General features: G+C 43.8%; 1 protein-coding gene across 1 annotated transcript; it reads right to left on the bottom strand.

Annotated features, from left to right (window-relative positions):
- Window positions 1–4,406: 4,406 nt before the first annotated feature.
- LOC115777038 (uncharacterized) lies at window positions 4,407–8,637 on the bottom strand (the record flags this gene model as incomplete). Its single annotated transcript, XM_030724855.1, has 6 exons — window positions 4,407–4,467; window positions 6,858–7,003; window positions 7,595–7,795; window positions 7,915–8,178; window positions 8,260–8,517; window positions 8,601–8,637. Coding segments are annotated over 6 exons (939 nt in total), but the record flags the coding sequence as incomplete, so codon positions are not given.
- Between the last annotated feature and the right edge of the window lie 3,505 nt (window positions 8,638–12,142).

Raw genomic sequence — 12,142 nt, forward strand, 5'->3', positions numbered from 1 at the left:
CCTGAGGGTCCTCAGGAAGAACAACTTGGAATCAAACCTGCTGCTGACTTTCTACCGCTCATCCATTGAGAGCCTGCTGATGTACTGTATCACAGTATGGTACGGCAGCTGCACTGAGGCAGACAGGGTCAGGCTTCAGATGGTAGTCAAGACAGCACAAAGAATCGTTGGCTGCCCTCTCCCCTCCCTGATGGACATCTACACCTCCCGCTGCATCAGCAGAGCCAGGATCATCATCAAGGACAGCTCACACCCTGGCTTTGACCTGTTTGACCTGCTGCCCTCTGGCAGGCGCTACAGGTGCATCAAAGCCAGAACAAACAGACTCAGGAACAGTTTCTTCGCCAGAGCAATCACCACCCTGAACTCTCACACTCACCCACTGTAACTGTGCAACACCCACATCTCTGTGCAATATTAGATTATTCATACTGAACAATATCTAACATTCCTATATTGTGTAATATCCAGTATTCATTCACCAAGTGCAATATTCATCATCTTCATTATTATATGTATACACGCATTTACTTTCTTACAATGTACAGATGCACCAATGTAGGTATGTATGTATGTATATATTTTTATACATTCTATTTTTTGTATATTTTACACATTGTTTATTTTCTGTATATCTCTTGATCATATTGATTATACTAGATTATAATATTTTTGTAATATTTTTATTTTCATTTTAGAGAGTTTGATTTTCTGTTACATGGCACTGAACAGGAGTGGCCCTCCAATCTCATTGTACATCCTGTATAATGACAATAAAGGCATTCTACTCTATTCTAACATCCACATCAACATCCACCATGAACATCCACCATGAACATTCACATCAACATCTACCATGAACATCTACCATGAACATCCACCATGAACATCTACCCCTGCAACAGGAGACACATGACAGGAAGTGAGGAGACGCAGGTCCTCTTAAACCAGACAAAACCTGACAACACACAGACACGGCCCACACACAGATTAGGACAAATTACTCTTCTACACACACACACGCAGGAACCTCAGGCTGTGCTTCAGTGCTGTATATGAGTGCTGACCTTTGACCACAAACTGAGACTAAAGGTCAACCGAGATCAGTGCGTGAAAAACAGCTGAGGAGGAATCTGTGTGTGCGTGTGTGAAACTACTGCAGGTCCAGCCTGATCCTGTAACACACACACGCGAACACACGCACTTGTGCACATCTGCTGGAAAAGCTCTCAGGCTGGATAAACGAGTGTGTGTGCCTAATTCAATTAGACTGCTGTGAATTTCACACTTCATCAACACACACACACACACACACACACACACACACACACACACACACACACACACACACACACACACAGAGCAGATGTTGGTGTGAAGAATCAGTTTGTGTTGAAAATGTTTCACCTTCACACAACCTCAGAGACAAGGGAGGAGGAACCATGGAGGCAGGAAGCAAGGAAACAAGGAGACACAGGGAGGACAGAGAGAAGAACAGGAGAAGGATGATGAAACAAGTGAGGGGGCAAGGAGAGAAGACATACATAGATGAGGAAGTAGACAAGAAGGCAAGAGACAAGATGAGAGGACACTAGTAATAAGGAAGCAATGACCCAAAAAGAGAGCAGAATCAAGGAGAAAGGAGACAAGAAGAGAAGAGGAAAGGATGGAAGAGTCCTGGTGGGAAGAGGAAGGAGGAGGCAAAGAGATTCAATTCAATTCAATTCAATTCAATTTTATTTATATAGCGCCAAATCACAACTGTCGCCTCAAGGCGCTTTGTATTGTGGGTAAAGACCCTACAATAATACAGAGAAAACCCAACAGTCAAAACGACCCCCTATGAGCAGCACTTGGTGACAGTGGAAAGGAAAAACTCCCTTTAACAGGAAGAAACCTCCATCAGAACCAGGCTCAGGGAGGGGGGGTCATCTGCTGCGACCGGTTGGGCTGAGGGGAGAGAAAGACATGCTGTGGAAGAGAGCCAGAGATTAATATCAATTAATGATTAAATGCAGAGTGGAGTATAAACAAAGTAAATAAGGTGAATGAGAAACAGTGCATTATGGGAACCCCCCAGCAGACTAGGCCTATAGCAGCATAACTAAGGGATGGTTCAGGGTCACCTGATCCAGCCCTAACTATAAGCTTGATCCTAAAGGAAAGTTTTAAGCCTAATCTTAAAAATAGAGAGGGTGTCTGTCTCCTGAATCCAAGCTGGAAGCTGGTTCCACAGAAGAGGCGCCTGAAAGCTGAAGGCTCTGCCTCCCATTCTACTCTTAAGTATCCTAGGAACCACAAGTAAGCCAGCAGTCTGAGAGCGAAGTGCTCTGTTGGGGTGATATGGTACTATGAGATCTTTGAGATAAGGTGGGGCCTGATTATTCAAGACCTTGTAGGTGAGGAGAAGAATTTTAAATTCTATTCTAGATTTAACAGGGAGCCAATGAAGAGAAGCCAATATGGGAGAAATCTGCTCTCTCTTTCTAGTCCCTGTCAGTACTCTAGCTGCAGCATTTTGGATCAGCTGAAGGCTTTTCAGGGAGCTTTTAGGACAGCCTGATAATAATGAATTACAATAGTCCAGCCTAGAAGTAATAAATACATGAATGAGCTTTTCAGCATCACTCTGAGAAAGGATGTTTCTAATTTTAGAAATATTGCGCAAATGCAAAAAAGCGGTCCTACATATTTGTTTAATATGTGCATTGAAGGGCATATCCTGGTCAAAAATGACTCCAAGATTTCTCACAGTGTTTCTGGAGGCCAAAGTAATGCCATCCAGAGTAAGTATCTGGTTAGACACCATGTTTCTAAGATTTGTGGGGCCGAGAACAAGAATTTCAGTTTGATCTGAATTTAGAAGCAGGAAATTAGAGGTCATCAAGGCCTTAATATCTTTAAGACATTCCTGCAGTTTAACTAATTGATGTGTGTCATCTGGCTTCATTGATAGGTAAAGCTGAGTATCATCTGCATAACAATGAAAATTGATGCAGTGCTTTCTAATAATACTGCCTAAGGGAAGCATGTATAATGTAAATAAAATTGGTCCTAGCACAGAACCCTGTGGAACTCCATAATTAACCTTAGTGTGTGAAGAAGACTCCCCATTTACATGAACAAATTGGAGTCTATGAGATAAATATGATTCAAACCACTGCAGTGCAGTACCTTTAATACCTATAGCAAGCTCTAATCTCTGTAATAAAATGTTATGGTCAACAGTATCAAAAGCTGCACTGAGGTCCAACAGGACAAGAACAGAGATGAGTCCACTGTCAGAGGCTCTAAGAAGATCATTTGTAACCTTCACTAATGCTGTTTCTGTACTGTGATGAATTCTGAAACCTGACTGAAACTCTTCAAATAAACCGTTCCTCTGCAGATGATCAGTTAGCTGTCATCAGTTAGAGATGAAAAGAGACAGAAGGATGGAGGAGAAATAAAGGAGGAAGAGGGAAAAGGACACAAGGAGACCGAGAGAGTAAGAAAATATGGAGGCAAAAAATAAATAAATAAATAAATGAGGAGCCAAAATTAACAAGAAGGCGAGGAGAGGAAGGAAAGCAGAGACATGAGAAAAACCCAGAGCAGGTCACATGACTCTGCTGCCCTCTGCTGGACACAGCTGACATCACTGCCTGCAGGAGAAGCTTTGCTGTGTGAGAGAAAAAAGAGCTGAAGCTGATTTTGTTCCCACTCAGGTTTATTTCTGCTGAGGATTTCAGGGCTCGAGCTTTGGTGGTTTCCTCCGTCTGAACCAGGATCAGGGTCAGTGTGATTCTTTCTGCACAATAAAGCTGAAAATGGATTCTTTACTAACTTTTAGCTTAAGTTCATGATCAGGTCCATTCAGCTGCTTTAAAGAAGCATGACCAGGATGAAGAGGAGAGGCCCTTTCTCCTGAAAATCACTCCTGCTCCTAATAATCAAAGAAGAATCAATCAATCAAAAACTGATGATCCATTGATCGGCATGTTGGTTAAATCTGTGTCAGACCTGCTGCAGTTACAGCTGGAGCTCCTCAGGCAAACCTGAGGGTCCATAAAGGTTCACAGTATTGATCCGATCAGTCTGAGGTGATGGAAGCAGCTCCAAGGTGATGATCAGCCCTCCTAGCGCGATGCCTCTTCACCTCGTAGACGCCTTCATCAGAGTTCAGAGACTTAAACCAGCTGCAGTTTAATTTCTTCACTTCCTCATCAGTTCCTGTCAGGAGGAACTGGAAACAGGAAGTCTTCCTCGCATGCTGCCACCATGATCCGACTCTGGATGAGTCAAAGTAAATGAAGGAAGCGGGAAGCTGATGTTCCCACTGTGAGACATCACAGTGAGAGCCACAGTAAAACGAGCTCCAGAGGAGGCCCATAGGAGGTCTACAGGAGGTCTACTGGAGGCCCACAGGAGGCCCACAGGAGGTCCACAGGAGGTCTACTGGAGGTCTGCAGCTCTGTGTTCAGTTTCCTGTTTATACATAGAAACACGTCAGTAACGTCTCCTGTGGTTTGTTCACCTTCTGCAAAGCTTATCTCATATTCCAGAGACAAATCTCTCATCCTGATTTTTATTGACTGATTCATGACAGTATAAGATGGAATGATCAGGGAGGCACGGGATCGATTCTCACAGATTTCTCAACAAGACATTTTCCATAGCACTAAACGTAAAAATGAAGATAACCGCATCAGTTGCATAATACAATACTGCCCCTTCTCTAGGGCATTACAAGCTATTATAAATAAACACTGGCATATTATTAGCTCAGATCTGTCTCTTAAATGTTTACAGGCACTCCCACACTTTCTTTACAAGAGACCTCCTAACCTGAGAAATTTCTTAGTTCACCCTTGTCTCCCGATTCTAAAAACCAGCCATTTCCTAACACATATTCCTTCAGGCAATTACCGATGCAGACACTGTACACAATGCAACTACACCCATAAAACCAAATTTTTTCATCATCCTCGGTCTGGGAAGCTCTATAAGATAAAAGGAGTTATTTCATGTCAAACCACCAACGTTATTTATCTGCTTAAATGCTCGTGTGGTTTGGCCTACGTGGGGAAAACCACAAGACCCTTAAAAAACAGGGTATCAGAACACCGGCCCAACATCCGTAATTATGATAGCAAAAGTTCTGCCATAAGACATTTCACACAAGCTTCTCATAGTGTCTCGTCTTTGCACTATTCGAGGCCACAAAACCACCACTATGTTAATGCTCTATAATTAAAGAGAGAAGCATGTTGGATTCATACTCTTAACACTCCGTGTGATCTTAATGAAGAATTTGATTTAAGACCTTTTTGTGAGTAACTGGTCCATATTCGTTGTTAACTTTTTAATCTTATCATTCTCGTTTTTTTTTTAAATAAACATTTACTCTAAACTATTTATACTATTTAATATTTACTTTGTCCTATTGTTGATTATCATATTAAGACCTTCTCCTATGTGTAGCCCACATATATGTATTCTTGAACTTTTGCTACCTGCTGTAGCTGGTTTAGTCTATTTATTACCACCTTTTATCCCTAAATGTTCCAGAGCTTTAGAGATTATTTTTAGACTACATTAAAAGTCCTCTAAAGCTCATCTCTTCAGAGGCTTTTATTGTGAAACATTGGCAGGAACAGGTTGAGGAAACAAACTGATTGAATTAAAGAGAATGGGAATAATCTGTGAGTGCAGTGAGTTAGTGCTCGCTGCAGAGGATGACCTCACAGCTCACACTTCTGCTCGTGTGCTGATGAGCTAATGAACCTGTAACTGAATCTGAGGCTCCTGTCAGAGAGTGAAACCACAGAACTCTGCATGGCTGCTCCATCACAGCAGCTGTTACAGTCTGCTTCTGTTTGGTTCTCTAATCCTCACACTGTGTGCACGTTACTGCTGATCAGACCTGTCTGAGCTGCTGTGACCTGCAGCCACGTTTCTAGATCACACTGTTAAACACACAGTGAAGTAGGATCCAGTGTCCTGCCTGAGACAAACTGATGAGCTCAATGAAAACACAGTTTGTAAAAAGAGGTGAAGGTTTGCAAAGTTTCCTGTGCAGTGCTTCAGTAACAGTGATGTCACGTTATCATCAGTTAAAGAGTTTTTCCTCTCAGGACGTTTTCCAGGTCAGTACTGACGTCTGTGACGGTTCAGTCTGTGTTTGTATGTTCCTGCCCCCCCACTCCACACCACCCTATGAAAGGAGTAAATACACTGTGCAGTCCCACATAAAGATGGACACGGGTGTGATTTTACTTCCTGCCTTTGCTCATGTTTCCACCTTTGTGATGAGCTGCCCGCCTTCATTGGTATCACCTGTGTTCAGTTAACCAATCCCAGTATCAGACGCTGTAAGGAAGGATTTGCTCCTTCTTCATTTCTTAGTTACAGTCTTCTCACTTCCATGTTTCAGACCGTCAAACACATTTTAATATGAGTCTAAGATAAGCTGAGTAAATACAAAATGCAGTTTTAAAATAATGATTTCATTTACTAAGAGAGCAAAGCTTTGCAATGAAGTACTGAAGTACAGTGTTCACTACAGTCTCAGCCTTCCTTCCCTGGCTTGTGTTGATCATAATTATTAATAGGTTTAAAACAGCCTTGGTTAGAATTGTGCAGCATGGTGTGCATCATTGTTTCTCAGAATTGTGTTATTGAGCTGTAACAATAGCAAAAACGGCCAGCAGGGGTCACTGTGCAGATGAGTGTCACATTGTTCTGAAACATCAACACAATTCCAACACAATTAAAAGTGTGAGTGTTTCACAAAACCTCACTCTGCCCATCGATATGAATATAGATATGAATGCATACACCAATATTCCTCAGGGGCTGTTTCACCTCCCACTTACATCATCTGTTGGAACACCTGTGGTGTTTGTCCTCAGACTGGAGTAAACAACTTCTGATTGGCTGACTGGCATCTTATTGGTTGACTCTCTAATGGTGACATCATTGTAGATGACATCATCAGTAGAAGGAGATGGTTGGTTCGTTCCTGCAGAGATGAGAACATGAATATCACACCCTGAAAGTCCAAGTGAAGGAGCAGATGATCAGTTTGGTGCTGAGAGACGGTCTGATGACCCTCACAGAGGAGCTGAGGTTCCTGTGGGAGAACTCAGTGGGAGAGACTCTGGACCAAGCAGAGCTTTGTCAGAGAGTGGGCTAAAATGATATCTGCACCTGAGTGGACGTGCCCGAGAAGGTCCAGTATGAGACTGGTTGAACCTGATGAGATGTTTACAGACCTGTTTTCCAACCTTTCCATCACACTGTGCGCCTCACCTTTCTGAATGCAGCTCTGACACCAAAGACCAAAGCTCAGGCAGAGAAGAGACGATCGATGAAGAAAGAAAAGCAATCAAAGTACTTAATGAGGAGTTAAATACAAACTCAGTGTGTTATCACATCATTTTAGACCACAACAACACATCAGTATGCAGATGTTGGGACTCAGAGGTCTGCAAAATAATCTGAGACAGGAAATGAAACTTTCTGATGACAGAGAAGGCGAGTTTCAGGTGAAACCACAAGAAATCAGCTGCTTCACCCACAACAGGTCAGGTGAGTCTGACAGAGCCCATACCTTTGTGTTTCTTCCATAGAAGCTGGACTACAACCAGAACCAAAACCACAAGGACCAGAGAAACCACAGCAGCTATGACTGGGATGATGAAGGCGGGAGGAGGAGGAGAAGGAGGATAGGAGATATGAGTGTTTGATGTTGCTGTTTTTGTTGTTATTGTTGTTGTTGTTGTTTTTGTAGTAAGGGTTGTTATTGGAGGATCTGCTGGAGATGATAAACACAGGTCAGTCAGTTCATTATCAGCTCAGCAGGTTAATTCAATTCAATTCAATTTTATTTATATAGCACCAAATCACAACAAACAGTTGCGACTCTTAAACAGGAAGTGATCTCAGTTTTCTGACCTTTGACCCTCAGAAAGCTCTGAGGAGATGATCCAAACTCATCAGTAGCACACCAGTAGAGACCTTCATCAGACTGCTGCACGTTAATATTGATGCTGTGCTCTGTTTTAGGTCTGATAGGACGTCCATTAAAGTAGAAATAAGCTGCTACTGTGCTGCCACTTTTCTTTTTGCAGAGTAGAGTGACATCACTTCCTGTCCTCACAGGAAGTGCAGGGATCTCCAGGATCACATCTTTATCTGAACAGCAGAGACAAACAGAGTGATGTAGAGGTGGTTTAACAGCGTCCTGTTAGTCTGATGGTTAAATGCTTCCATTACCTGATACAGTGATGTTCACTTCTTCACTCTTCTCTCCAGCTTTATCTTCACACCAGTAAACTCCACTGATTGGCTTGAACACATCAAGCAAACAGGATGAACCATTTAAGCCCCGCCCACCTGCTCCACATGACTCAGTCCCTCTTCCCGTGTCCCTCTTCAGTGTCCATCCATCAGAGCCCACCTGACCTTCACATCTCAGAGACACTGAGGCTCCTACAAAGAACTGCTGAAGGTTTGGAGTGACGGTCAGAGAGGCTGGAGGACAGACGCACAGTTTATTATGTTTAGGAGCCACTGATTGGTTTCTGATGGACCGTGGTTCACCTCCATCTACTCACCTGCAGAAACAGTCAGAGCAGACAGCAGCAGCTCACACACACCTGCAACAGGAGGACAGAGGTCACTGAAGGTCAGCGATCACTGAAGGTCAGGGGTCACTGAAGGACAGAGGTCACTGAAGGTCAGCGATCACTGAAGGTCAGTGGTCACTGAGGGACAGAGGTCACTGAAGGTCAGAGGTCACTGAAGGACAGAGGTCACTGAAGGTCTGAGGTCACTGAAGGACAGAGGTCAAAATAGGAAGTCTCTGCATCATCAGAGCTCTTCAGTTTGTCTGAATACTGATGAAAGGAGATTCAGTGCTTCCTTTATCGCCTCCTTTATCATAGAACACACTGGACCATCCTTATGAAAGGAGAGGAGATCATTTCAGACCACAGTTACCAATAATGAACCATCACAGTTCATCATGCACCACTCATGAAACCCATCATGTACAGTGGTATGCAAAAGTTTGGGCACCTCTGATAATTTCCATCATTGGTTGTTCAGATCAGCAGTTTCAGTTAAATCTATCACACAGCAGATGAACACAGAGATATTTGAGAAGTGAAATGAAGTTTATTGGATTTAGTCTCTGGAGCTTGAAAAAGGCGACTGGACTTCTTTTTGTTTCTTGAAGACGTTTCACCTCTCATCCGAAAGGCTTCTTCAGTTCTCAACCAAATGGTGGAGAGACCCAGGTATTTAAACCCCTGTGGGCGTAGTCCCCTGGAGGTGGTTATGACCCTCTATTGATCATGTGCTTGAACACATGTGCCCAGGTGTGAAGGGGGCGTGGGTCATATTTAATCAGTGGTGTCAGTTGAAACCAACTTAGGACTCCGCTCCATTGTTTCCTGTGGCCTATTGAGGTCACTGGAACAAAGGTGTGAATGGGGGTTGAGACGTCTGGGAAGGGAGCTCAGGACAGCACTGTAAGCGGGGGAAAGTTGGTGACGTAATCCACCTCCTCTGTTCAATGATGGTTGTTCACAGTGGACATAGATGGCTTCTTTCACTCCTCTTTCAAACCATCTGTTTTCCCTGTCCAAAATGTGGACATTGGCATCCTCAAAAGAGTGCCCTTTTTCCTTCAGATGCAGATGTACTGCTGAATCTTGTCTTGTCGAAGTGGCTCTTCTATGTTGTGCCATTCGTTTGTGAAGAGGCTGTTTGGTTTCACCAATGTAGAGGTCCGAGCACTCTTCACTGCACTGAACAGCATACACTACATCGCTGATCTTGTGTTTGGCGGGTTTGTCCTTGGGATGAACCAGTTTTTGTCTTAGGGTGTGACTTGGTTTGAAGTATACTGAGATGTCATGCTTGGAGAAAATTCTTCTGAGTTTCTCTGACAAGCCTGACACATATGGGATGACAATGTTGTTCCTCTTGTCCTTCCCATTCTCTGTAGTTTGTGTTTGGCCTTCATTCCTGTGCATCTTAGCTGATTTGAAGCAATGGAAACCAAGGAAAGTGGGTGAAGAACCTATCAGACAGGGTCCTCACCAAACCAGAAGAAAATGTGCTAGCCAAAGGACTCAACTTTGCCATAGCCCCACAACAGCTTCCTATAGTAGACCTCATCACAGCAACAGAAACCGCTATAAGAAATAACAAACTTTCTCATCCTGTAGCAGAACAGATCAGGATGAAAGTTTCAGCCACTCTCGCCAGTGCAAGACTTCCTCCATCCAACCTCACCATTCAGGAGAAGAAGGCCATCACAGCCCTAAGCAAGGATCAAAACATCACCATACTGCCAGCCGACAAGGGGAGGTGCACGGTTGTGCTGAATTCATCGGATTACCACAACAAAATTACTACACTCCTCAGTGACAACAATACTTATGAGGTCTTGAGACGTGATCCCACAAGCAACTACAAGAAAAAAGTTGTTTGCTGCCTGCAACAACTTGAAAAGGAAAAAGCCATTGACCGCCCCACTTACTACCGCCTGTACCCTGGAGAAGCCACTCCATGCATTTATGGACTCCCAAAGATCCACAAAGAAGGAGTCCCACTTCGACCCATTATCAGCAGTATAAACTCGGTCACCTACAACATTTCCAAACACCTCGCCACCATCTTATCACCGCTTGTTGGCATCACACCCCACCACATTGAAAACTCTACAGATTTTACTAACAAGGTCCAGAATCTTGTACTGGATCCAGATGAAACCATGGGGTCCTTTGATGTGGTTTCACTTTTCACTTGCATACCTACAACTGAGGCAGTGGAGACCGTCAGAAGACGACTACAGGAAGACGATTCCTTACTGAACAGAACCAGCTTCACCCCAGATCAGATTTGTGCACTTTTAGATCTCTGCCTTACCACAACATATTTTAAATACAATGATGGATTCTACAGACAGAAGCATGGATGTGCCATGGGCTCCCCAGTGTCTCCCATTGTAGCCAACCTTTACATGGAGGAAGTGGAAAGTAAAGCTCTTGGTTCTTTCAAAGGGATGGCACCTAGCCACTGGTACAGATATGTAGATGACACCTGGGTCAAAATCAAAACCCAAGAAGTAGAAGCCTTCACTCGTCACATTAACTCAGTGGATAAATACATACGTTTTACCAGGGAGGACACCAGAGATAACAAGTTACCATTCCTGGACTGTGCGGTGCTTATCGAGGAAGATGGAAGCCTCAACATTGAAGTTTACCGGAAGCCCACACACACAGACCAGTATCTCCTCTTTGACTCCCACCACCCTCTGGAACACAAACTTGGGGTGATCAGGACCCTACAACACCGTGCGGAAAGTGTTCCCTCTAAGGCAGAAGGGAAGCATAAGGAACACACACACATTAAGAAAGCCCTCAAAACATGCGGTTACCCCAACTGGGCCTTCATCAAATCAGCTAAGATGCACAGGAATGAAGGCCAAACACAAACTACAGAGAATAGGAAGGACAAGAGGAACAACATTGTCATCCCATATGTGTCAGGCTTGTCAGAGAAACTCAGAAGAATTTTCTCCAAGCATGACATCTCAGTATACTTCAAACCAAGTCACACCCTAAGACAAAAACTGGTTCATCCCAAGGACAAACCCGCCAAACACAAGATCAGCGATGTAGTGTATGCTGTTCAGTGCAGTGAAGAGTGCTCGGACCTCTACATTGGTGAAACCAAACAGCCTCTTCACAAACGAATGGCACAACATAGAAGAGCCACTTCGACAAGACAAGATTCAGCAGTACATCTGCATCTGAAGGAAAAAGGGCACTCTTTTGAGGATGCCAATGTCCACATTTTGGACAGGGAAAACAGATGGTTTGAAAGAGGAGTGAAAGAAGCCATCTATGTCCACTGTGAACAACCATCATTGAACAGAGGAGGTGGATTACGTCACCAACTTTCCCCCGCTTACAGTGCTGTCCTGAGCTCCCTTCCCAGACGTCTCAACCCCCATTCACACCTTTGTTCCAGTGACCTCAATAGGCCACAGGAAACAATGGAGCGGAGTCCTAAGTTGGTTTCAACTGAAACCACTGATTAAATATGACCCACGCCCCCTTCACACCTGGGCACATGTGTT

This window comes from Archocentrus centrarchus, unplaced genomic scaffold (genome assembly GCF_007364275.1).
Source record: "Archocentrus centrarchus isolate MPI-CPG fArcCen1 unplaced genomic scaffold, fArcCen1 scaffold_42_ctg1, whole genome shotgun sequence".
Classification (NCBI taxonomy): Eukaryota; Metazoa; Chordata; class Actinopteri; order Cichliformes; family Cichlidae; genus Archocentrus; species Archocentrus centrarchus.